Raw genomic sequence first — 26,798 nt, forward strand, 5'->3', positions numbered from 1 at the left:
GACGCTATTTTAAATTGGCCACTCTTAATAAATAAATAGGTTTGACTCCAAAATCCTCTAAAATTATTATGTTGTTGGAATGTATGTTGTGTTTTATCGTTATCGTTTTGAACTTGCAAGTTTAAATTTAACTTTTGTGGAAAATTCTTCAGAAAACATTCATGTATTGTACCAATTTGTGTTCCACTTGACAGATGTCGACTGTGTTGTGTTGCATCTGGAGTCTGTGAAATGTACCTGGAACAGATATGGCAATCCAACAGTCAATTACACCTTCAAAAGCTGGTTAGTTAAACAAAAAGGATTTATAATTCAATGAATTGTGCTTTCATTTAATCAACTGTGCGCCTGAAACTAACGTATGTGCTTTGCTTTGACTGAAGGTTTGATTGTTGCTGGGGTTACTCTCTGAATGACCGGGTGGATTTTTCTGACGCAGGTTTCAGAATGAAGAGCCCAGAGAGTGTGAGCTGTACCTGACAAATGAGTCTGACAATATAAAAATTGGGTGCATTCAGCCGTACGGTGACATTAACAACAGGTTCAACACATTCTACATGCAACTGGTGCACGGCAATAGGACTTTTCTGAAGACCGATGAGGGCTTTAAAAGCAAAGGTAGGTGTAAAACATCCAGTGGAAGGAAAATGTCCAAATTGAAATATGTGGTTGTACAACTTACCAATAAAAAATAAATACTATATATATATATATATATATATATATATATATATATATATATATATATATATATATATATATATATATATATATATATATATATATATATATATATATATATATAGAGAGAGAGAGAGAGAGAGAGAGAGAGAGAGAGAGAGAGAGAGAGAGAGAGAGAGAGAGAGAGAGAGAGAGAGACTGATATATAGATATATATTTTTAACAATTTTAATCAAATTTTTCTTATAAATTAAGCTCCCATGCAATAAACACAATTTACATTGACATCATAGTATCAAAACGTACAAAACTATTGCTCTAATAATGCAATGTTGTACTGTACGTGTCACCCGCAGTGAAGTTAAATCCGCCAACCAACCTAACTGTTCAAAATGGATCCGACTGGAACCTGTGGTTCTATTGGAATCAAACGTTTGCAGGATGTGTGCAAAATGAGGTTCGCTACAGTACCAATTACAAGAAGTTGAACGTGAGTTACCTGACATTTAAATTGTCAGTCTTGGTATATTTTCTTTGTGATCTGCATTTATCTTACCATTGGAAATGCTTTGCGCGTTCCGCAGACATATATGCTCAATCGAGGGAAGCGAAATTACTGCATCAACTTGCCTTCTAGTCGCTCCCGGTATGAGCTTCAGGTGAGAAGCCGAATTCATGCAGCATGTGGAGCGTCTGGCTGGAGCGACTGGAGTAAGTCTGTGGTATGGGGATCATACAATAGCACAGGTAAAAATATATCCTATTTTGGAGGGGAGGGGGGGGGTTAAATAATCTAAAATATAGTATTTACAAACCTGTTTTGCCGCAGAAATAGACCAAGGCAATGGCTCCATGTTTGTGTGGATTATTTTCTACGTACTGGCTCCCGTCATAATCATCCTGAAGGTTGTGCTGTTGCTGCGTTATGAGAGGTGAGTTGGACAGCATAAGGTTCTGTAGATCAAAAACATAAAAAGTCCCATTGCTACTTTCGAAGAATTTGAAAACATACATTAACATCCTCACTAAAAATCTGAATATCAGTGATCTGTTGTTGACATGATTTCCTAACTTCATCTCATAGGTTCAGGATCATCTTCATTCGTGTGGTACCGAAGCCATCCTTGATTCCTCAAGACGTTGTGGTAAGCAGCAACCAGGGAGAGGTCAGACCTATAATGGAATAGGGAATAATTAAAAAATGTTTGGCCGAAATCAAACAATACAAAGACGATTTTGTTATATGTCTCATACATTTTTTTTCTTTCTTGCAGCATTGGCTGCAAATCCGCAAAGGTCTTAAAGAAGGCTTCAAGGCAAGCTACCATGAGCAGGCCTGTCCTGTTCGAGAGTACCGTCAGGTCTCCCAGTGACCAGTCTGACAGCCAAAGCTTAACAGTTCCATCGTAATTTCAAACAATTAAAATCACTGACCTTATAGACAGCATGTACTTGTATGTCAAAAAAGGTTCTTATCAGCTGTTATTTTGCTTTTGACAGATTTGAAGTAACCACAATTTGCAAATGGATGTAACTTGCATGTACCACTTTATGTTTTAAGTTTTTTTTTTTGATAAACACTTATTTGCCTTAAAATGATACATAATGCATGAAGGTATCTCAAAAGTTGACTATTTCATCAGCCGCGTGGTGAGGACCTTCAAAGCCTTCTCTGAACACCTAAACAATCAAAAACAGGATCTGCCAACTGGCGTGAAGCGTATACTGTCTATGATATTTTATCCATGTAACATTAGGTATTTTTGAAGTGATATTGTGTATTTTTTAACATGAAAATATACCACCTTTCTGGAAGTGTGATCCTGATAATTCATTTATTTGTACACTCCCCTGACTTTGCCTTTAACTTGCATGCAATATAAGTCCATCCATTTTCTAGAGCTGCAGGCTTGCTGGCGCCAATTGCAGGCCACACAGAGACAAACGACCATTCACGCACCCTATCAAATCTAAGGACAATTTTGTATGTCCAATTCACCTGCCATGCATGTTTTTGGTGTGAGGGAGGAAGCCGAAGAGCCCGGAGAGAACCCACGCGGGCTTGGGGAGAACAGGCAAACTCCACACAGGAAGGCCGGAGCCAGGTGAATTTGAACCGGGACCTGTGAGGCGGATGTGCTATTCACTGCGCTACCCGCAATATAAGTCATTTCCTATTAAATTTCTTTTGAACGGGGAAGATGAACGTTTGGCTAAGGCCCGGTTCAATTTTCTCCTTTGGGGTGTCCAACACGGCACGAAACTAGGCCAAGACAAGTTCCTGTTTCAAGAAGGGTGGGGCACAGGGCGGCTGTCCCCGGCCGGAGGAGACGCTCAATCGGCTAGTTCCTTAGCTAGAACCGTCAGCCACCGCAATTAATGAATGTATCCGCGTGATACTTGCACATTTTCGGTGCATGTAACTTTCAGTCTGACCCTTCTTCGAGCGTGAGAGAAACAATTGCTGGCCGACAAAATGTCAGAGGCTTCTGTTGCTGACACTCGCCGGCTAAATGCCAAGCCGCAGGAGTTCACGGACGCATACGGTCCACCCAGCAATTTTCTGGAGATAGACGTTAACCAGCCACAGATCGTTGGAGTCGGGCGACACCGGTACACAACTTATACAGTTCGGATGCGGGTAGGTGTTCGATAAGACGACCGAAATGCTTTTAGCCGATGTGCTAACGTCACAGACCGAGAGGAACCAAGCTGCGAGGCCGGAAACTGTGTCTCGTTGGGGCTGCGGCGGAATTCGAGTCCCGAGGCTTGTTCGCGGCCTACTTCTTGGTTGCGACGAAACAGTGTTGTCGTAGGAAATGTATAGTAAAGTTATATAAACCGCACAACGTAAATCACCCTGTTCACTTGAACCACGTTGAGGGATTGTATACATAATAATTTTGTGGAATATAATTGTAACGGGTTTGAAAATGCGTCTTGTGTCGAACACTGCTAAGCTATGCTAACTGTAAACAGCTAACTGTGGTACGCCAACACTGTGACATGCCAACAAATTGTTCGAATTTAGTCCACTTTTACAGCCACGTTCCAAAACTATCTTCGGTGTTATGGAAATATGTAAGCATGGGAACTGTTCAATATACACTGCAGTTTTGCCAAGCATGTTAATAAAGTTTAGCTCTGTGCGACTGTCTTCGCATTTGACCCGAGTTAGCTAGCTGACGCTATTAGCAATTCATTTTCATTTATACACATAGCTGACGTTATTTGTTCAAGTATTTGATAAACTGTTATTTGTTCAGTGTTGTTGCTGTTGAGGATTTTAAAAAAAAGCGTCGCCAGAGGTTTTCAACATAAACCATTAAACCAAACGTTTGGTGTTCAGATAGCAAACAGTTTTTGCTACCCTTACTCTGTAGAATACTTACTACGCTGTCTATCTTAATGCAGACCAACCTTCCCATTTTCAAACTGAAAGATTCCTCCGTAACCAGACGATACAGTGACTTTGAGTGGTTAAAGAACGAGCTGGAGAGAGACAGCAAGGTGGGTGAGGCCATTGAGCCCTATTACCTCTTTGTGGCATTTGTTTTGAATAAACCTCAATTATTTTCGATCAGATTGTAGTACCATCTCTCCCGGGTAAAGCCCTGAAGAGACAGTTGCCCTTCCGCAACGACGAAGGGCTTTTTGAGGAATCCTTCATTGAGGAGCGGCGGTCGGGTTTGGAGCAATTCATCAACAGGTGAATAAATGACTTATTTAGTGCATTCAATACAGAAGAGTGACAAAATAAAGACATTATGAGCATCTTAAATCATAGCCCGCCAACCACCAGCGACAACAGAGTTCTCAACAGCAATTTCTACACTCTCAGTCACTGACTCCCACTTCATTCACAAAATGCGTCCCTCTACATAAAGACACTAAAAGTCAGAGATATTGTAGTGTGGAACATGTGGATGGCGACCCCAAGGGGACAACATTCAAACCTGCTCTTTTGTATAAAACTACATTACAACAGTGCTTGATTGGCATATAATTAAGAGGAGCACTGGCCACTGGTGTCATCTATGCATTCATTATAAAAAAAAAATGTGATTGTTAAACAACCTAAGTCTTATACATGGTAAAGATTCTCATCCACGGCACTGAAAGACTTAAGCTAATTTCAAAAAGAGGCAAAAACACATTTATTCATTTTTTTGCATGCTGCGCATATGTTTGTCTAGAATTGCAGGTCACCCTTTGGCCCAGAACGAGCGCTGTCTGCATATGTTCTTGCAGGAGGCCGAGATCGACCGGAACTACATTCCCGGAAAAGTACGACACTAGTCTTACTGAGCGGTGGGGCGGTGGGTGGCGGGGCTTTAAAAACCTTCTCTGGGATGTAGAACGGACTTTTTTTTTCTCATTACCAAGACAAGAAAATTACACTCTATTTCGGAGCATGTTCTCCCACTTTGCGTCTGTGGTACTCGTCTCTTTTGTGCGCTTTTGTTTTATAACTGCAAGATGACAGTAGTTTGTCATTGTACAGTAAATTCTGTGTTTTACTACAGAATAAAACGGGCTACATGCACTATTTTCCCTTGAGTGTCATAATCTTGATTGTAATATACTGTGAATAAAGTAGATTAATGTTGACGTGTGTCATGCAATTTCTGATCCTGTTTTGTTTTTCTGTTTTTGTTTTGCTTTTTTTAGGTATGAGTGAAGTAAGTTTGCTTCATTTATAATTCTCAACCTTAATTAATCAGTTGCATGAGCTTTTTAAAGGCGATAGTTCACGAAGGAATAACACATTAAAAATTGTAAATATGCTGCATATCAACTTTGCTTTCAGCAATACATAACCTGTTTGGCAAACAAAATTTAACATTTCAAAGCTTTCTGCGAGCATAACAATTGATTTGCAATGTTATTGTTTGGGCTTGTGAACTATTAAGTTTTGACAAAGTGTTGTACATCACGCTAACAGAAAACACATAACCATTTTTGCACAAATTAACCACTTCAAAAAGCCAGCTGCATGCCAAACCTGCACGCTTATTTTTTTCAACAGTGTTGTAATCATGCTGACTAATGACTCCACATGCTTTTTTTTGTTGGCTAAATAATTACATGCTGCATTTTCATATTAATAAGCTAACAATTTACATTTAATTAACATGAACAGTTTACCTTATCTAGCAACACTGCATTTTGTGGTTTTGATGGCATAATTTCCTGTCTACTTCAATGTTTCATCTTGAGTCATAACTCTGATTTCACCATTTTGGGCGAATTAATGTTAGGCTATTGCATCACTCTTACCATAAAGTGCACAAGAAGTTCAACTGCTTAGTTGCTGTTTTTCTATTTTGTAACCTACACAGAGACTCTTGAACTCTTGCTAACAAAAGGTGACGATAATTAGTGGCGCTGCAGATGCTCATCTGCCTGCCAAATAAGATGAAAAACTGCTATTAGTGTGATAAAGCACGGTTAAGTAATATTTTATTCAACCAAAAGGCAGTTTAAATTTAAATGGAGCTCTTGCACATTCTGTATTGCTGGTAAGTGTTTTATGGAGGAACTGTCAGTGCATCGTGATGACAAAAAACAAAAAAAACATTGTGTAACTAAAGGCTGGATTTACACTGCAAGGCTCAAGGAGCCCTTCGGAAATCAGTTATAGCGATGCAAATGAAAAAAAAAAGTGAAATCTGAGATGTCAAAATTAAATGAATAGAAAATGACATCCTGCACTTTCCTACATTGGCCAATTAAGGTCAGAGAAAGACAGATAATAAACGACTCATTGAGGCATCTCAACTCCTCTCTGCTCACTAGTACAGTACTAATATAAGTCATTCCACGCAGAGGATAAAGAATATCCGACTGCGCGGTTCATCTTCAATCCAGACTTGTTGTCAGACAATATAATCTTTAAATTGGATTTGGGTACTTGACCTGTAGTGTCAACCCGGCCTAAAGTGTGTGTGTGATATGATTATAATTGGTTTTCCCTCTCTCCTGCCAAAACAGATGCACCTTCTTCATTTATTTCCACATCCTGTCAGTTTCAACCCAATGGAGGAAACGACACAATTATGGCTCTCCTGTATAAACTGTTTGCTGTCTCGCTCTGTCATTCCTTTTTTTTTTTTTTTTTTTTTGGTAAAAGAATGTTGTTTTTCTATAATGATTGTTTTCTATCGCAAAATCCTTCAGCCAAGCGTTAAACAAGTTTGCTTAGTGTTTGCTTTTGGTCGCAAGGATGCAATGACGGCAATTAACCTCCCAAAGTGAAGCAACATGTAGCATCATAAAGAAAACACTGACTTCTGTCGAGTTACGTCTGTACCTGCTTTGAGTCGGGATTGCTCCTAGTTCGTGTCACCTCTCCTGCAACTAAGTTGTCACATCAGCAGCCAATGCAAATTTGAAGTCAAGCAAACAAATATGAGCACTGTGAGGTTGATTATACAAATTTATAGTTTGACATAATTATCCGATCGCTGCTTATTTTCTCAATTCCATTAGGACGATTGTGAAGCGTATTAATACTATCCATGTTATCGTTCCATGAATACTGAGGAATTTCTCTGTTATTTTCTCTCTATTAAATTTCCTGCTGCCTGCTGTGTCACGTCTTCAAATCCTTTTTAGTCTGTAGAGGGAAAATAAGTCAGGAGCTTCACTTTTGAGTTGGAAATGTGCGGTGGGAGCCGCGTGATGAGAGGCCCCACGCTGGCGGATGACCTACTTCGTTGAATGGGAACCGCCAAAATGGAACATTGACACGCAATGTGTGATTGGACCGATGTTAATTACATGTATCACCGTGGCATGTGTGACACCTTATTGTCAGAGGCAAAACTAGACTTTTAACAGAGAATTTCAACAATCGGGTTTCAACCCTCGTAAACTCAACTAGAACATTTCCAAGGCCGGTGGTTTTCAAAGCGGGGGCCGCGGACCCCCGGGGGCCCGTGACCTGACTGCAGGGGGTCCGTGAAATAATTTGGTTTATTAATTTTTAAAAAAGTGTCAGGAACCTCTTTTAGAAAGCACATTTTCCAAGGACCCCAAAGTTTTGCAGAAACAAAACAAACAAAAAAACATTTAAGACAAACATAAGCCCTTTTTATTCACCAACAGATTCAACTTGAAAAGTATTCTTTTCAACTAAACTGGAATCCATTCACAATTTAATATAAAAGGAAGTTAACACAAATATTTATACATGTATTTTTTTTTTATTATTAATAACCCTTTAATTAGCAGCCCTGTAAAAAAAAACTTACCCTGTGTCAATATTTGCGGATAGCTAGTTACATTTATGGCAGTCTGCTCAATAAAAATAAAACATTTTAAAAACTCAAAATTTTGACTACATTTATAGTTTTATTTTACAAATGTCTCGTGAGACATCTCGTCTCATGCATGTGTCTTGTAAAGTATTAATTTCTCCTTATTTAAAAACTACATGCTGGAATGTTTTTCCTTCATTTCAAGTCTAATGAATGAGTTAATGAATTTCAAAACACTACTATACGGCTTTATATTAATTCCTTGTAGCACCGTCTTGCACAGGTTTCCAGGTTTCACTTTTAATATTGTGAAAAAACAAGTTCTTCTGTCAACACCTACAAGCCTCTTCCTTAACATCCCTTTGAAAGGTTTCACGGAAAGGTGTTATATCATTTTTTTTCTGTAAGCCTTCTAACTAACAAACGCGCAAAGCAATGCATCACACTTTCATGTTTTGGCCAATCAAAGGAATAAAGTGTATGTGGCAAGCAGGAAGCGTCGCAGTAAGTCCAAGCTCGCGCGGACTTTAGTTGATGTACAACACTGGGCCTTTTTGTTTCACTACGCACGAATCCCAAAGCCCTTTTTCCTGTTGTTGCTCCCTCGCAGTAGGGGATTACGCGGCAAAGGGGGCACTCTGGCTGGCCGCAGGTGGATTAAAGTCGTCCCAGAAATAGTGATCTTGTGATGTGGACCTTGACGTGACTATAATTGGACACAATTGCGTTTGGACTATAGGAAAATCTAAACATTAGAGCCAAAAGTGGCTTCTCATTGATTCATAGTTGCGTGTAGTTGGTGTAACTTGGTTCCATTTGTTTACACTTTACATGCATTGCAATGTCTTTGATCACATTGTCCATCCACAAGAGAGGACATACTGTACAGTAGGAGTCAAAAGTGAGGAAACGCCTTTAAATTCCCCCTTTTTGTTCCACCAACTTTGTCGATTAATACTAAAGTTAAACATGGTATTCAGACTAATATGTGTTTAGATTTTAGAATGTTCAAAGTATATAGCTTTATGTGTATGCTTCTTTATGACCTGAAATGACTTTCAATTTAAGTTGTGCATTTTCATTAGGTCACAGCTTGAATTTCTTGACCGCTCAAAAGGGCCCTAACATGATATTTAACTACATTCCACAGAGCAATATGTGCATATAAATTACATTGGCGATTGAACTTCTTATTAAATATGAGTTTTATGCTACCAATCTTTCTAAGTAAAACAGTTCATTTGCTCTTACCGTGTCGCACCATCTTGCAGTTCAAGCGACGGGCCACGAAACAAGCATCTATCCATCATTCTGACCGCTCGTCCTCATGAGGCTCGCGCTTGATGAAGAATGCTCCAACGGCATGAAAAACAGGGGCAAAACAGGCGTTTTACTGACATTCAAATGCAAATATAGCGTGATCTCTGACATACATTCCTTCTATCTAATCAGTCCCCAAAGCTACCCAGTATTCATAACATTAGTTTCGCCCGCGGGTGAATTATTTACTTCTGACGTTGACAAAACTAAAAGGTGGGCATGTATTCTCTCTTGCATAGGTGGTGCGGAAAGTCGTGAATTGCTTCAGTTTCTCTCCTGTCGTCATTAGCGAACTTCAAGCCGTATTCATCTGCACAAAGCTCCAAAAACTTTTGAATGGTACTGTGTTCAGCTGATGCTGGTTGACATTGCCCTCCATCCATTCATTTTCAACTGTGTAGCCGCTTATCCTCACAAGAGTCGCAGACTTGCTAGCGCCTATCCCAGCTAAATTCGGGCACTAGGTTGGGGACACCCTCAATTGGTTGCCAGCCAATCGCAGGGCACGCGGAGACCAACAACCATTCACGAACCCAATCGCAACACCTGCCATGCATGTTTTTGGAGTGCGGGAGGAGAGAACCCACACGGGCCCGGGGAGGACATGGAAACTTCACACAGGAAGGCCGGAGCCAGCTGGATTCAAACACGGGTCCCTTAAGTGTGAGGCGGACGCGCTAACCACTCTACCATCGCAAACTGTTTTAATTTAAAAACATTGTATTCTAATATTTTTCAAGGTCCTCTTCAATTTGAAAATGTTGATTTCATTCCAAATCGCAAACCTTCTGGAGCATTCAACTTCACAGGTTTTACGTTATTCCCTATAAAGCTTGTGCTTTGATGCGTTTAATAAAAACGTTTTCTATCTTGAAAGCCCCAAGTAATGAAACTGAGGCGACCTTCCCGCTCAATGAGGATGTCGACCTGCAACACAAAGCGGCTTTGATCTGCTGGCCTTGTCCTGAGAAATGAAAGTGGACACGCATGATGGGCACAGCGGTCCAAGGCAGAGATTAGGTTCTGTTTGGTTAGTGGTTCCAGCGCTCTGCAGTGACGTCCGTGTTTGTAGAGACACCTATTGGGGGGTTAGCTTGATAAAGTGGAAATAAATCGAAAGAGCAGCGAGGCCGGCCAAGGACAAAAGAGGCGTTGCTCAAACGGTGATATGGGAAGAGAGAGAACATTTCTATTTAGGAATACGTTGGGTGTCAAGTTAGATTGTCCTGAAAGTCAATGAAATTTGTTTCATAGATGCCGCAATACGAAACAAAAACAGTGGTGGGGGCAGAAAGGCTTTGCTGTCAACTGAATTTGTATTCCTGGCATACATAACTTGTCTCACTTTCTCATTTCATTGCCTCATCAAGTTGGATCTTATTATCTTGTTGGCATCAGTTCCAACGTGCCAAAAGTGAAACTGCAGCTTCAACTGAAGCGTTTTGCTAACATTTGTATTTTGTTATGTTTTACATGCTGTTTGACTGAAATTGACATCACAGTTGTGCAGCGCTCATGTAATGACACGTTGCAGTTGAGCTTGTTAATGTCACATGACCAAGCTCACCCAAACCACCAGGTCGCGAGGTGTCCCAGTGGTTAGCATGTGTAGGTAACTTACTTCTGATGTGGTTACCATTTCTAGGTAACTTTCTTCTTCTTAACGTACCAACCACTGCCAATTCAGTCGATGTATTTGGACACAATACTTCAAATAAAAGGGATGTAAGAAAAATAAAGTCTGGATCGTGCAAAAGAGGTGTATGCATTATAACACAATGCACTGGATTTTGTTTTTTTTAATTCATTCCGACCTGTTTTTCGTTTTATCTTCATTTAGCAGCAATAATTGTCCAAGTCAAGTGGTCGCAGCGTCTGCCAAAGATAGATTTCAAAGGAGGGCGGGGCCTGTAGTTCATTGCCTTGTATGGACATACTACTCAAGCAAAGGCGCTCACACTTCAAAGTAGTTTTTTTATATATATTTACAGATGTATATTCTAAATGATACCACAAATGTTTCATTTGTCGCTCTTTGGAAATGTCTTTGGCTTCGGTCAATAAATGGGAAGGTCTTATCATATGACGTCACTTTGTTTATACACACCCACTCCGCCCACCTCCACAAGCAGCTCAAAACCACATGCTCAGCGCTACGTCGAATTATTTCATCAGCAAGCAAGCTCGCCGCTTGACTTTATCCTGCTTCTCTGCGCTTTATATCCAACCAGAGTTCAAGGTAATCAACGTCCTCTTACATAGACGGAAGCGAATATCACATTTTTGGAAATTCTTCATTTATTTTGGCGGTCACCCCAGTCGACTGACGCAATCCTTCCCCATTACTTCCCCTTTACTTGTTTAATATAGAGGAACATTTTTTATTGTTGTTAAAATATAACAGTAAGTGTTTATCATTACATTTTTCAGTTTTAGTCAAGGTAACAGCATTCCGCCTCCGCGCTATAGTTCCCATTTTGAGCGGGCAATCAGCTGACGTCACAGACTTTGAAAAAAAATCATGCGAGGGCTTTGTTATTTAATATTATGGAATATATATTTATATTTTTTTGCATTTTGCTTTTCAACGCACGGTTAATCTTGAATACCCTTAGTCTTGTGTTTTCATTCATTGTTTTGGTATCACGCACGGTTACTACTAGTAAGGCGTGGAATTACATTGATGCTACTTCAAAGACGCCCCAAATTATAGGATTTTACGTCAATCGTAAGAGGTTCGACCGACTAAACCGCGCGGTTTTGTTAAAAGTAGTGGGCGTTGAATTCTAATACTACTCTATGGGGACGAAACGATAATAAACTTTGAAACTCAAATGAATTTTTCTCACAAATAACTGAGCGCTGTGAAGTATGGCAAATTTCGACGCTTTGTGTAAACAGTGAAAGCAACACCCAGCAACTGGAGTCGGAGGGAGCCACGTAGCTAGCTGCTATTTCTGTCCGTGACAGACGCTTCAAACTAGTCCATCGGCGTAGTAAATAGCGTAAGTATAACCTTCTAAACGCCCAAACAATTTAATTTTGACATTTATCTTCTGATCCTTCAATTTTTTGCCGTAAAAGTGACTCATCCTTCCGGCCATGTTCTAGGAAGGGACAACGCGTGTGTTGCATCAGCCGCGATATTTGTACTCAAGTGAACTATTTGTAAGGTATATTGAATAAAATAAATCAGAATAGATATTTTATCGTAGTTATTAATTGACAATTAGCGAAGTGAACGGTGTGGGACTTGCACTCGTTAATTTTGCAGTTGTAGTTAACTAATAGTTACGCAGGCGCTGCCAAGAAGGAGCCCCATTTTACCAGTAGTCATTATTCCAGTTAGTGAATGTTTTACTGTTGATGTTGTATGATTTGGATTATGTTACTCGCAATGTAAACTTAATTGCAAATTATGGCACGTTCCAATGAATGATTCGTTGAGTTGCAATGCACTCGGGGTTAGAAGGTGTGTTCAGTACACACAGTTCAATGCTTTCTGACAGAATTACAAATGTTACAATCTGATTAAAAGTAGGAATGGTTTGTTGACGGAAGGCGTTTTGAAAATACAAGCTTGTGTTTGTAGGCAGTGAAGCATTCTTACTTGCAATCCATTGATGTTAATTCAGCGTGAAGTTGTAAAGGAACTCTAAACAGGAAGAATGCTGCACCTCCTGGGTGGCATTTTTTTTCCATGATCAGTGAGCAGCCATTTTACGTTTGTTTCTCTTTTTTTAATTTTAAGATTCATCAATCTGAGTCTCAGATGTCGTTGATGACGTGGCTTGAATGATCAATTATACCCACGAGTTAATGGTTAGTACAGTTGAGCTGTTGTAGTAGTGTAGTATTATGCGGATAAGATTGTGTTGCGGCCTGATTTTGAAAGGCCTATTTGTTACTGAATTATTTTTTAAAGGCAGATCAAGCAGGTAAAAGCAGCAATGTGTTGTGACATAAGTTGGTTGTGTAGTTGTGGTGAATGACGCTTTAATTTTTTAAAAGCCAAAAAAAAAAAAGATTAATTTAAAAACATTTATTCTGTTCACTTTTTAATTGAACTTTTCTGCATCTGTAATGCATTTTAATTGAAGCAATATTTTCAAGTAAACTGATTTTTATTTAATCTTTTATAAGGTGTGTAAATATTTGTTCAACTATGATTTTATTTTAACTTATGTGTAATACATATAAATCTTTTGGTATCCTTTTATTGTTTTCCTATATTTAAGTGCAATGTTGGCTGCCTCTTTTTGGTGAATTATAAAAAATGGATAATTCTATCAATATACAATTTAGTAATTGAAAAAAAAATTGCATTTAAGTGTGCTTTTCCATATTTACTATTTATTCACCGTTTTTTGTTACTCGTTTGTTGTTTCAAAACCGTTCTATAGTAAAAGCAGATATTTGCAAATGTCTTATTTTGATTAAAAACAAAAAAAAATCAGCCTGCCTGGCTGAAGGACTATAGCAACTAAAATAATTTCTATTTGTAGGATAATTTATTATGGATTTGGACAACTTTAATCCCTGGGGGAAATTTTGACCCAATTCTGGCTTTTTGATGTTTTTGATGTATGATGTCAAAGGAAAAGATACAAAAAAAAAAACACTAGGAGGCTAAAATATATTGCATAGATTGTGAAAATATGACGACTTTCAATATGCCACGCTGCTGTCCCTTTCGAATGCTTGCAAATGGGAAGTTGAGTGGTACACCTTATAGTAGGTGTCAAATTTAGCCCATGTCGGGATCATTTACTGCCATTCAAAATTGGAAATATTGTCAATTTCGGACATATGTTTTATCATGCATTTTTCCCGAATTTTGCATTAATAATTTCTTCGGAAACTTGCAAATGGGGCGCAATAGAAATTTTTGTGTTGACACCCCAAAACACCAGATTGTGCTAGCGGTCAACTTTTGACATTTGCAAGCCTTTCAAATACTTCGATGATTGGCTTAGACTTTAAAAGTCTTCAAAAGTCATAATATTTCAATGTCATAAATACATAAGTATACAGCACAGTTTATTTTGCTATTATCGCATTTTAACAAGATAGTAACCAGGCTAGTAAAAAAAATCCACCCAGGGTGTAATTTTCGTTTGGTTGTCAACTTATTTTGATGCCTTTTAATTTTTAGGTCTTTTTAAAGCCATTGGGTTTGTTTTCAGTCTTCTATCTGGGTCATCGCTCGTGGGAAAATGAACAGATTCTCGCTTTTGTCACATTCCATCTCCCGGTGAGCGCGCTATTTTCTTTTTTTTTTTTTGGCAGCAACAGCCAGGTGACATAAAGGGTCACCCAGTATGAGCGGGGAGCGCACGACCACAAGTTGAAAGGGCGAGCACGCCCTAATGCAAACACTTCAAAACCTTAATGATAAGCCATACACAAACATACATTGTGGCGCAAAGGGTGAACTGGAGTTTTTTGTGTTTGTGTGTGCGCACCAGCCGCTTTCTAATCCATATTCCAGGGTTATGCAAGGTCACACCAGCTCTTTTTAATGGCTGTTCAGTCGACTGAACATAGTGTTCTTTTTTCTTTGTGCTTGCGTTTGGATTAGGCCAATGTAGTAGTGATAAAAATCATCATCCAATCCTTGACTGCTAACAAACTTTTACCAAGCCAAGGCAATCATTTTACAAAAGAATCCCAATGAAACAAAAACCCACTGAGGTTTAAAAAAAAAAAATACTGTACGGATCTACTGTAGACTTAAGTGTGCTCATAAATTTACTCAACAAAGATGTAATGATTTGTTTTATTGGGGAATTGCAACTGGTGGCTACACAGATTTATTGTTATTTAGGCTTGCAAACGATTTCTACATAAGAACCTGGAAGGCTCACAAGCAGCAAAAATCCGCATTTATGTGTTATTTTGTGCTTTACATTTTTTTTGATTGGACTTCTTGTGCCGTGACCTGTATGATGTCACCTTGAAGAAGTCACATTGCTGCTGTGCTCATAATACAAACATTTATATGCCGACGACGAGATGACACAATATTTACAATACAAGTTGATTGCGGAACTGCGTACGGGTTATAATTAGGTTAAGTTGTTTGTGCTTTTCCAGCTAATCCTCTTAAGAGTCCACAGCGGCTGTTACTGTTACTTTGTCAAAAGGTGTCATTTAGGCGAAGGAAAGTTTGGCTTCTTTAATGCTTTCGATGATGAGGGAAATGTGCTACTCGTAGCCAAGAGGCGTTTGGCCTTTCCCGCGCTAAAAGCGGTTGCCGTGGCGAAGGTTGCCAGATGGCACATTCCTAATGCCACACCTTGGCACAACCTGCTCCACTCGAGGCGAGGCCGCTGACAAATTACAAAAGAACACGGAAAAGATTAGCGGCTCAGTTGGGGCCCAACGTTTCCTGGTAAGGTTATACATGGAGTAAGATGGCTGTCGAAAGGACATAACAGTTCGTATGAGTACATATCTAAATTATGTTGAGTTTGAATTATGTTGAGTTTACGAATCGAAAACCTGCGAGTGCAAGGTATTTTGAATACAACTCTTGTTTGCTTCACTATGACCTCACGAAACGCCACTTCTTGTCTGTGCATGAATCCCTCCTTTGGATTCATGGATCTGATCCTTTGGATCTGAGTTGAATATGCAAATAAATTGAGATGTCACGCCAAGCTGCCAGGCAAAGTCAGTCGATCTGCGAGTCATTCGCGCCGCGAATGCGTAAAGCATAAAACAATTGGCAGAATGGAACGCTGTATGCCAAACAGAGGCTTTTCAAGACCTCATCAGGCTTTAATCTTAAGGATAATGTATGCACCGTTTTAGTGATGGTCAAATGAAGCCTTTGTGAGCCATTTGTGACTAGTCGCTTGAAAAATGGCCTCATTTGGGGTAGCTTCTGCAACATCTAGTGACCTCTGCTGACAGAAACGAGCACTGCAGTTGATTTGGAAAACGTCTTTCCTTTGAATTGTTCTTGATGCACACAAGCGCATTACAAATATTTTTTTTATGTTATTTATTGTTTACTCATTTATTATTGTGGTTACGTGGCAGTTAATCTCTTGACGGACCAATTTGTTGATGTGTGGCGTAAGATCGTTGTCAAAAATACGCATGCGTGCTTAACTAATGGTGGCGCAGAGGATTTGCAGATCGACGTACTTTGCCTGGCAGCTTGGTGTGACGTCATCACAATTTGCATATCCATGTCCACAAATCCAAAGGATCAGATCCACAAATTCAAAGGAGATTCATGCAAAGACGACAAGTGGTGTCTCGTGAGGTCATAGTAGCGCAAACGAGAATTGTATTCAAAATACCGCGCACTCGCGAGTTTTCAATCCGTAAACTCAACACAATTTAGTCATACTCATACGAAAACGGTTCAAACACAATTAAGAATCTCTTTGACTGCCATATTACTCATAATCTAACACCAGCAATTTATTGCTAAGCCTCGAATTGGACTGAGCTGCTCCTGTTGTGTGGGAGCATACCTCAGGTGTTTATTATATTGTAGCTCTTGTGTGCTTTTATTTCATTGTTTGACAGAAAAAAAGTACTAGGCAGGATATTGTCTTTGAAAGCAAGAGCCTCTTTGATTTTTTGGGGGTGTATTGTTTTAATACTATAATTAGAATTTTGCCTTTTGTACTGAAACATTTGTGATCACTCGTGTCCGGTATGCCGTGGAAAAAGAGGCAGACCCAAATTCGCCTTCCCATTATTTAAAGTGAGAATGTGAACAGTTTAAACACTGAGACTATGGGCTAAACCAAACATTTTTCATCCATTAATCGTACCAAGATGTGATGCAGAAAATGCAAAACGAGAGAATTTGAAAATCCTTTCTTCATAATTATGCCCTCATTTCGCACGGGTGTTAAAACTGGAGATGAGCAGCGCGAGCAATCTTATCTGCAAAATACTACACTACTTTTACAACAACTTCCTGAGCTGTTTTGACTAACCATTAACTTTGTGGGTCAAAGTGATCTTCTAAGATGTGACGATTTTTTATTATGAAATGGATAAACCGCAAACGATTAAGAACTGTGAGTGAAAGTAATTCCAGAGCAAATACTTAAGGATGGAGGGCCGTGGCGGCCAACCTACTTTTGATCTGGCCTCGCCTGGAATTTGAAAAGCTGAATTTATAATATTTCCTTAATTAGTAACTGTGACAAGATGAGTTGCCAGTATTTTAATCTAGAACCTGTTTTCCGAGTTTGGTCGTGACGTTCACAGGCCGAACGATTGGTTGTTACCTGAGTAAAATTGTCATGTTCGGTCGACAGCGACTTTCAAAGTGGCACAATTACCCTAAATGCTACGAAATACAAAATGGAGTTGACCGCTACTTGATGATTAAAATAGCCGTCGATTCATTTTAGTCGCATGCTTTTTTTTCTGTCGTAAATGTACCTTGAAGGACGCCTCTCCAAATTGCCTTGAAGGGGGGTAAAATTCCAAACCGCTTCAAGCTTATGTACGCACCTGGAACATACCAGAGAGGTCATTAGCTTAGAGTGTGCTTATTGAACACACAAGAGGCCGTGCCCCTACGTCAGGTCCACGTCAGCGGCGTGCTGGCACACCAAGTGAAGGGCGAGCCCCCGATTGTAAACAGAAAGGTGCTAAATCCGGCATGGTCACGTGTTGTTCTCAACCGCTCTGTTGGGCACGCATGTTTTTGCTATGTTTTTATGCAGGCATTTGTAGGATCGTAGGGACACGATCCAAGAACATTTGGATTGTCCTGTTTGGCCAGAGTTGTTGCAATACCATCACCTGTTCTTACGAGGGAACAGATATGTTTTGATATGCGCTTTATTTGTGTATTCATCCACATTCTCCCCGGGCCGCTACTTGGCCTCATCCAGCTGCTGTTTTCTTGTCCTCTTGTTGATATTAGCTTGCAGATATTAAACCACGTGTTCCCCGCGCGGCCTGTGGCGTTCCCAGACCTTGTTCTACACATATCTAGCTACTGAGACAACAAATGTCTCCCAGGAGAAAAGTCCTTCCCTTCTTTGTGTTTCCTTAACAAATTAAGTTTGACGCAAAGTTTATTCGTCAAGGTGGAATTTAAATTGAAGACGAGCATGCGCCGCCGGGGGCTCTAGGTGTGTCGCGCTGACAGCGGTGGAAGTATGAAAATCTGGAATTTGCGTGACTGCAACCCACGCGGTAAAGTGCATTCTGAATCCTTTACAAACTTTACTAGAAGTTCAGTAAACGTCTGCCTCTGAAACCGTGGCTCTCCTTGCCCACTTATCGGGGCGTTAATTTGCTTAATTGTTGACCCAAAGCAAACAATCGAAGGAAAAAAAAAACCCTCATGAATCGGGGCATCACTGTAATTTGTGTGTGAAACTAGGCAAGAAGCTGGCAAGCATTTGGAGTGGAATGTCATTAAAGTGCAAGAAGCTAAGTGTGTGTCGCCGTGGCAACAGCTTTTAGCTGGAATGGAAAGGCTGCAATAATCTGCGCCGCTTGCTGCCAAGCGCAGAGAAACTTTGGCTGTTCCTAAATAGTGAACTTTTGTTTTCTTCTTGCCTCCTCATAGGCTGCCAAATATTGCGACCCGCCTCATACTGTTCTGTCCACCCGAGTGAACACTCCTACGCCGACGGAGCATTCGTCGGTAGCCTCACCTTGGCCATCTGCGCAAAAGCTTCTCCGACTCCACACTTTGTGTCAATCACACCCACCTGCAGCACTTGAAGAGGGATCGAGTCAGATTGCGCCCACGCCTTTTCACAGCAAACATGGCCAGCCAGCTGTCCGAATTCGGCACCAAGCTCCTCCGTCGCCGAGCGCTGGACTTCTCCAGCGAGGAAACGCGGTTCGCCCGCTGCCTGTCCACCCTGGACCTCATCGCCTTGGGGGTGGGCTCCACCCTGGGAGCCGGTGTCTACGTGCTCGCCGGCGAGGTGGCCCGTGAGAAAGCCGGGCCCGCCATCGTCCTCTGTTTCCTCATAGCCGCGCTTTCCTCCATGTTGGCGGGCTTGTGCTACGCCGAGTTTGGAGCCCGCGTCCCCAAGACGGGCTCTGCGTACCTCTACAGCTACGTGACAGTGGGGGAGATCTGGGCCTTCATCACGGGCTGGAATCTCATCCTTTCTTATGTGATCGGTAGGTCTTCAACATAAGTCCTAATAAAACACACAAATACGAAATGAGGACCTGCTGTAGGCTCCGAATCATGCTCAGACACGCATGCATGCTAATTCGGTTGCGACTCAACTAAATGCATATATTACATTTATTTTAATTTTAAATAAATTTAAAAAAGCATAATTTAAATTTTGATTTTCATGTGAATCACAGATTCTTACCTACAACGAGTGCGTCAGCAATGAATGAGGTTTACTATGATGATTTTTATTCCCCCCACCCTGACGTTTTCTCCCTCCCTTTTAAATTTCTTGCAGGTACTGCAAGTGTGGCGCGTGCATGGAGCTCCACTTTTGACAACCTGGTGGAGCAGAAAATTTCGGTCTTCTTCAAAGCCTCCATGACCATGAAGGTGCCCGGCAATGTTTTGGCAGAATACCCTGACCTGTTTGCGCTCATTCTGGTGCTCCTGCTAACCGGTGAGTTGACCCTGTCTGAAAATTACACTAGAAAATTATATCCCAAAAAAAACCATTATATATATATATATATGTATATATATATATATATATATATATATATATATATATATATATATATATATATATATATATATATATATATATATATATATATAAATAATTTGCTGGGGGGGGGGGGGAAGTTGACCAAGTTGGGTTAAATGACTTTAAAAATAGGTCGTCTAAATCAGCTGCCTCAAAGCTCTGCCAGAAACATGTTTGCGCCACCACGCCAATCTAGTGGCTGAGTTTTATGTGATAAAATTTTAACCTGTAGGGGGCGTTGAGCATGAAAATGTGGCCAATCTACTTGTCAAAAAGAAGAAGAGGAAGTTATTGACCACATAGTATCTCACAGGCAGATGGAAAATTGTTAAAAGAATCATTTGTAAGTGACTAAAGGGACACATGCCTCATTTACAAATGAGACGTGAACGGGCCGGTCTGCTCTGCGCCCTCAGGCCTGCTGGCTTTCGGCGTGAGCGAATCTGCGCTGGTCAACAAGATCTTCACCGGCATCAACCTGGTGGTGCTGGGCTTCGTCATCATCTCGGGCTTCGTAAAAGGCGACACGACCAATTGGAACCTCACGCTGGACAACTACACCAGTTTCCTGAATCAAAGCAACGGCAGCAAGTCAGTAACGTGCGCTCTAAAGTAGTGTCTCGTTTTTAGCATTAGTTTTGTTTGAGTGGGAACCGACTGTGCTTCTCGCTCTTATGTCACCCAGTGTTGAAAAAGATTTTGGGACCGGCGGATTTGCTCCGTTTGGCCTCGCCGGCGTCCTGTCTGGTGCCGCCACCTGCTTCTACGCCTTTGTTGGCTTTGACTGCATCGCTACCACAAGTATGTTTAACTATTTGACTTGTGTTAACCAAAACAGCAGCACCGAGTTAGATTTTTTTTTTTTTTTTAGATTGTCAACCAAATTATGGGAAATATTTGTAACAATCAAAAATCAGAAAGCTGATTAAAGTCATTTATGTCAAGAAATACAAATGCAAAATTTAAAATCACATTCTGAAAATAAAAAATAAAATGGAAAAAAAAGGGGGGGGGAAATATTTTGCACTCTCTGAATCCAATCAAGGTGACCCAAAACTCGGCTCATCCCTGAAAATAAGGCTCAAGTCAAAATTGGGTGTTTTTATTCCAGCTCTTTTCATTGGATTGGATTGTGGGCGTACCAGTGAGTGTACACACGTGTTTTGTCACTGTCAACATCTCACATGTTTAGCATGAGGGGCGAAAAGTGCTGTTGGGTCAGCAAGTTTGCAATTACGGAAGGAAGGCTGAGGTGCAAACCGGGGTTAGTGGTATTTGTTGCGCAACCTCAGCCACCAAAATGGCTGCCTGCCATAGTGGGAATTCCAGAGCTTTTGTTACAGTGGGGCTGTTATTGAAGGTTATGTAATCGGATTCAAACAAACAAAAAAAAAAGAATTATGCACAGTATCCAATTGCACAACAGAATAGTTGATTTATAATCGTAATCACCGATTCATTTTGGCTTCCATATTTGTTATTGTAATGTATTTACTGCAAAGTATGAGACTTTAGCCCGACATTGTCAAAAAGAGCGTAATTAATCCAAAATAAAAAGTGACCGGACCAATAAAATCATGGTATATATTCTATATTCAAGTAATATACTTTAGTCAGTCGGCATTGTCAACATCGTATGATTTTTGTGTTGCGCAGGCGAAGAGGCCAAGAACCCCATGCGTTCCATCCCCATCGGCATCGTGGCCTCGCTGCTCATCTGCTTCTTCGCCTACTTCGGCGTGTCGGCCGCGCTCACCCTGATGATGCCTTACTACCAGCTGAACACCCAGAGCCCTCTGCCCGAGGCCTTCACCTACGTGGGCTGGGCCCCGGCTCGCTATATCGTGGCCGTGGGCTCGCTCTGCGCTCTGTCCACCAGCTTGCTGGGCTCCATGTTCCCCATGCCCCGCGTCATCTACGCCATGGCCGAGGACGGCTTGTTGTTCCGCGCGCTGTCCAGGATGAACGCTCGCACCAAGACGCCTCTGCTGGCCACCGTCGTTTCTGGCATTGTCGCGGGTAAGCGTGATCCCTCGACCGGTCCGGTCCGGTTTCTTCCAAATTGATCGCTAAAATCCGTCTTTCTCCACAGCTTTGATGGCCTTCCTCTTCGATCTGGGAGCTCTGGTCGACCTCATGTCTATTGGAACTTTGTTGGCGTATTCGCTGGTAGCCATCTGTGTTCTCATCCTCAGGTAAGGCGACGGTAAAGAATTAAAGCCGGGAGCTGGCTTTTTTTTGGGACTCGTTGTAAAGCGATCCTCTCCTTTCATGCGAAAGGTACCAGCCAGGCACGCTGCCGTCATCCAGCCAGACGGAGAAGCTGATGGAGCTGGTGGAAGGCGAGAAAGTGGCGGTGAGCACCGGGGACAGCGGCGACGAGTTCACCGAGAGCGAGGAGAAGCCCCTAAGGGAGACCTTCACCTACAAGCTGCTCTTGCGCCCCAGCTCAAAGACCCCCACGCACACCTCGGGCAAAATCGTCTACGTGGCCACCGCCGTCATCTGTGAGTCCCGAGCGGCGTACGGCGAGAGCGCGGCGGCGGTTTGCGATTTTAACCGGCGCGTGTGGGCGCGCAGCCGTCTTTATCACCATCCTGTGCATCGTCCTGGCCAACTGTCTGCCGGAGCTGCTGGCCGGCCACGCGCTCGTGATGACGTCTTGCGTTATTTTGGCCCTGCTGTGCGTCGGCTGCCTTATCGTCATCTGCAGGCAGCCTGAGAGCAAAGAGGCTCTGACCTTCAAGGTAAAACCGCAAGGGCTCTTCCGGCAAAAACACCTCCTCCCTCTCGTTTTCTTCCACACCTCATTGAACGCCTCGTACAATTGTGTAACTGCAATAATGCGTGACAAGGATTTGTGGACACATCCACATCCTGTGCTGGTGTTTTCCAAAACAAGGTTGTGCGGGGGTGTGGAAAAAACGAAGGACATATGAAAATAGTCAATTACTCTGCATTTTAGGTATTATGGACCAGGCTGAACAATTAATGGAATTCAGCCCAACATCTCAATGTAGTAGAACGCAATTTTCAAATTGTTAAATCTGGGGGAAAATGTTGAAGAATCAGAATTTTATTTACGTATTCTGTTAAAACATTTTTAAGCCATAATGTCACTGGAATATACAATTAAGGAATACATATTTGTAATATACAACAATGGAACTGTTCAATAATGAACAGTTTTTACAATCGATTTGGGGGGAAAAAAAAGGGTTAAAATTGAATGTTTAAAACAATTGTCCGGCCCTATAATGGAAAATTTGACTGCTAAATATTGTTTGCATTAAAAACTGACATACGACACCCATGCTAATATTTCATCCCAAAATTTCACCTGTAAAACAGACTAAATTATCTTCTAGCAACGTTAAACCCAATATTGTTTTTTTTTTTTTTCAGGTTCCTCTGCTTCCGTGGTTGCCCCTGTTCAGTGTTTTTGTCAACATCTACCTTATGATGCAGCTGGACAAAGGCACATGGTGTCGCTTCACCGTCTGGATGGTCATTGGTACGTTCAAAGACATCTCCCTGATGCCTACCACAAGTGGAAAAAGTAGTCATAATCAGTACTTAAGAATAATAAAAAAATACCTCCATCCATCCATTTTCTTAGCCGCTTATCCTCACTAGGACCAGGGGCATGCTGGAGCCTATCAAAGCACTTTTGGCAACCGGCGGGGTGCTCCTTGAGCTGGTTGCCAGCCAATTGCATGGCACAAAATTTCACTCTCACAAACACACCTAATTAGGACTTTCCAATATACCTACAATGCATGTTTTGCAGAACAAGGGAAAAAAACGAAGTACTGAGAAAACGGGCACAGGGAGGACATGCAAACCTCACAACAAACCCACGACCGCTGAACCGTGCTAACCTCGTGTCACGTGAACCTCATAGTTAGCTTGTCAATGGCGTTTGACATCGCTCGTTAGCATTTAGCTAAACACACCGTTGGTTCCTTCCTGACCCCTTTTCTCCTGGCCCGCAGGTTTTGCCATTTACTTCTTTTACGGCATCCAGAACAGCAGCGCCAACCGCTCCCCCCCGCGCAAATACGAGCCAGCGCTTCAGTCCAAGAGCCCCATTTACAAAGGCGCCCCCGACGACAGCGACGTGGAGGGGGCCACCAGCCCCTGATAGCCGCTCGCGCGGCCCCGCGGAACGGAGGGGGAGGGAGGTGAGGCGTTTTGACGGGAGGGGGCACACGGACTTTTGAACACATCTTTTACCTCTTCGAATACGGAGGCCAATGAGAACTTGATGCTTTCGTACACTGTGACGCGCAATTTTTTTTTTTTTTTTTTGTCTGCGCACGAAGTTAATTGCCGCGTAGCCTGCTCTTTCTCCATCTTTTTTTTTTGTGATCCCGCGAGATTCTCCTCCTTCCTCGTCTCCATTAGCGGGGATAACGATTAGCGCCGGTGACGCTACGCAGGGAAGCGTAAACTTCCTGTCCGCGCCCCTTTAATTGATTGCACCAGCCTGTTGCTTAGTGTCTGCTGTGTGTGTGTGCGCGCGCGTGCGTGTTTATATATATGTTTGTATATATATTTGTGTGTGTGTGTATAAACAGGGTAGTGCCGAAGCGAAGCGGGCTTAACGTCCTGTTTTGGACCCAAATGCTGTAAGTAAGGTCGATAATGGCACGCCATTCGTGTTGATGTCATCTACACAACACCTGGCAGGTTTTTCCTAGTTACGTTATTTTCCGCAACGGACCGTTTTCAAGGTCGAACTCCATCAAATTGTTACAAACTTGAATTTCTCATTGATTTTCAGTGTGTACCGTTCGACCCTTCCAAAGTTGTGACTCCCGACTTTTTTTTTCCGTTTTTAACGCGAGGTCAGTTTCCGACAACAAAACTTGAACTTCTTGTACTTTGGCACCTTGAAGTTTTTTTTAGCGACAGCACACGGAACTTCTCGTTGACATATTGTGGAGAGCGGAACCTCTGAAGTTATGACGCCGGTTGACGTTTTTATTTTTTCTGACGTAAGAAGCCAACCCATAACGAAACTCGGAAATTTAAATGTAAACTTAACACTAAGATGCCTGGAATTGAAGTCTTGGATTTGGGAGGTTCCACTCCCTATCACGCTTTTTTTTTTTTTTTTTTTAATTAAGTATGTAGGGAGTCACTTGGAAAGGTAGTATCAAAACTTGTTATTGTGGCGGACATTTTGTCGCCGTTGACGTTTTAGTTTCAATTGAAACTTGGCAGCTTGGCCTGTTAAGATGTAGTCGGGTTTCTCCACTAGAGCTGTCCGTATTTAAACGTGTTTGCGATGACTCGATTGATATTTTTTTTCTTTCAATCTGTTGATAGTGCTGTTTTTACACTAGGGGTGGGCAACCTGTACAAATACTGTAGAATTGATCGCATTAGTATAATAAAAATCCCTGAAATTAAAGGACACAAATATAATGCACACATATATAGCTGTAGTTTTATTCAAAAGTGTTATTTTTGGGAGATTCATAAAGCCAAGGCTTATAGGCTACATTTATGAGTAATTTTCCTTATATGATAATGGCAACATTACAGCTTTATTTTTGTGACGATTGACTGTTAAATGACTTACATATTTTTCTAATGTGACCTCAAAAGATGTTTTATGTGAACATTATGACAAAGCTGGTAAAGTTGACATTTTTTTTCTCTTAAATATATTGCTTTATCGGATAATATCATTTTGTATTAATTTATATTAGCACTTTTGATGACATCATTCTTGCAGATTCAGATTTTTTCTGGTACTGATTTTTTTTCTTCTCATAAAATTATTACATTTTTTTTCCGTAATCACGTAAATTGTCTTAATTTATGTCATTGAATTGCGTTTTATGAATGTAGGCCTTCATAAGTAAAATGGCTAAGAAAAGGTTTGCCCACCCCTGCTGATTTAGCAGTGATTTATGTTAGCATGTACAGATTTGAGCTAATTTTTTGTTGTTGTGAGGTAATCGTCCTTTCTGACCAAAATGAACTGCTTCAGCTCACCTTCTGAAACAAAGAATGACCTCTCAACAGTTGGTCTGTCATTTAATTTAAATATATCCCCCTGAATATAACTTATGTGCTTTACTGTATATTGTACAGTATTTGTGTAAAATTGTTATTTGTAAAATGCTGTAAATTAGACGCAACCAACCCGCCCACCACAAGTATACTTGATGCTGCTTTTAATGTGGATGGGAGATTTTAAAAACAAAAACAAAACGTTTTTGTTCCATGCTGATGAAATAGTGCCTCAAAAGAATCATCTTTTGGAGGGGAACGCACCAAGGCTAGTTTGGAATTTTGATGGAAGAAACATATATAAAACATATACAAAGTTGTATGAGTCTGCTTAATGTTACATCCAGCCCTTGTGCCTTTCAAAACAATCCCTCTTTATCAATGCTTTGATATCAATAAGCGACGGTCTGTTTTTTTTTTTTCTAACGTGTACATATAGCTGTCATGTATAAATGAACCAGGCTGTATTTTTTTTTCTAATAAAAAACAAACTCATTTCTGCATTGTGTGTCATTCATGTGAAGCTTGTACTGATAGTAATAATTGAGCGATTCCGCTAGCTCAATGCTAACAAACTAAGGCTCATGAATTACTGTATATTTAATAAAGCGGTGTATAAATTCTTTAAGGCAGGTATTCTCAAGGGACCCCTTTTTGGAAATAAAATTTTCCATGGATCTCTATTGCAAGTGTTTGTGGAAGCAAAAATAAAAAATAAAAAAAAATCATAACTGACCTTTTTATTTACAACATATTCAATTGGACGATTACATTTGTTCTTATTCAGCCGTACTGAAGTTTACAACATAAAAATTGAAAATTGCAGACC

The 26,798-nt window shown here is 41.0% G+C and overlaps 4 protein-coding genes across 4 annotated transcripts in view; 3 read left to right on the top strand and 1 right to left on the bottom strand.

Moving 5' to 3' along the window:
* LOC148408515 (cytokine receptor common subunit gamma-like) overlaps positions 1-2,502 on the top strand; it is a 2,876-nt gene extending 374 nt beyond the window's left edge. The window contains exons 2-8 of the mRNA XM_088440767.1: positions 195-285; positions 440-618; positions 1,038-1,171; positions 1,266-1,428; positions 1,511-1,613; positions 1,766-1,826; positions 1,956-2,502. Of these exons, the coding sequence (XP_088296893.1) occupies positions 195-285; positions 440-618; positions 1,038-1,171; positions 1,266-1,428; positions 1,511-1,613; positions 1,766-1,826; positions 1,956-2,054 (830 nt within the window). The 3' untranslated portion in view covers positions 2,055-2,502. The remainder of the gene's footprint in view (positions 1-194; positions 286-439; positions 619-1,037; positions 1,172-1,265; positions 1,429-1,510; positions 1,614-1,765; positions 1,827-1,955) is intronic.
* Positions 1-13,344, bottom strand: part of LOC148408514 (sodium/hydrogen exchanger 6-like) — a 25,668-nt gene extending 12,324 nt beyond the window's left edge. Inside the window, exons 1-5 of the mRNA XM_088440765.1 lie at positions 9,195-13,344; positions 1,754-1,854; positions 1,497-1,635; positions 1,312-1,398; positions 173-237 (exon numbers count right to left, since the gene is read on the bottom strand). The gene's annotated coding sequence lies outside the window, so the exon portion shown is untranslated. The remainder of the gene's footprint in view (positions 1-172; positions 238-1,311; positions 1,399-1,496; positions 1,636-1,753; positions 1,855-9,194) is intronic.
* snx12 (sorting nexin 12) lies at positions 2,961-7,274 on the top strand. The gene is made up of 4 exons (XM_088440771.1): positions 2,961-3,322; positions 4,096-4,191; positions 4,266-4,390; positions 4,878-7,274. Exons 1-4 carry the CDS (start codon positions 3,158-3,160, stop codon positions 4,978-4,980), a joined length of 489 nt encoding a protein of 162 aa, XP_088296897.1. The 5' UTR covers positions 2,961-3,157; the 3' UTR covers positions 4,981-7,274.
* slc7a3a (solute carrier family 7 member 3a) lies at positions 11,348-26,472 on the top strand. Its single transcript, XM_088440766.1, has 11 exons — positions 11,348-11,502; positions 18,826-19,394; positions 19,694-19,855; positions 20,359-20,533; positions 20,628-20,743; positions 21,599-21,961; positions 22,035-22,137; positions 22,223-22,449; positions 22,523-22,689; positions 23,348-23,456; positions 23,938-26,472. Exons 2-11 carry the CDS (start codon positions 19,028-19,030, stop codon positions 24,084-24,086), a joined length of 1,938 nt encoding a protein of 645 aa, XP_088296892.1. The 5' UTR covers positions 11,348-11,502; positions 18,826-19,027; the 3' UTR covers positions 24,087-26,472.
* The last annotated feature ends 326 nt before the right edge of the window (positions 26,473-26,798 follow it).

The sequence above is a fragment of the Hippichthys cyanospilos genome, chromosome 18 (assembly GCF_059441005.1).
Source record: "Hippichthys cyanospilos isolate Australia breed blue-spotted pipefish chromosome 18, RoL_Hcya_1.0, whole genome shotgun sequence".
Lineage (NCBI taxonomy): Eukaryota > Metazoa > Chordata > Actinopteri > Syngnathiformes > Syngnathidae > Hippichthys > Hippichthys cyanospilos.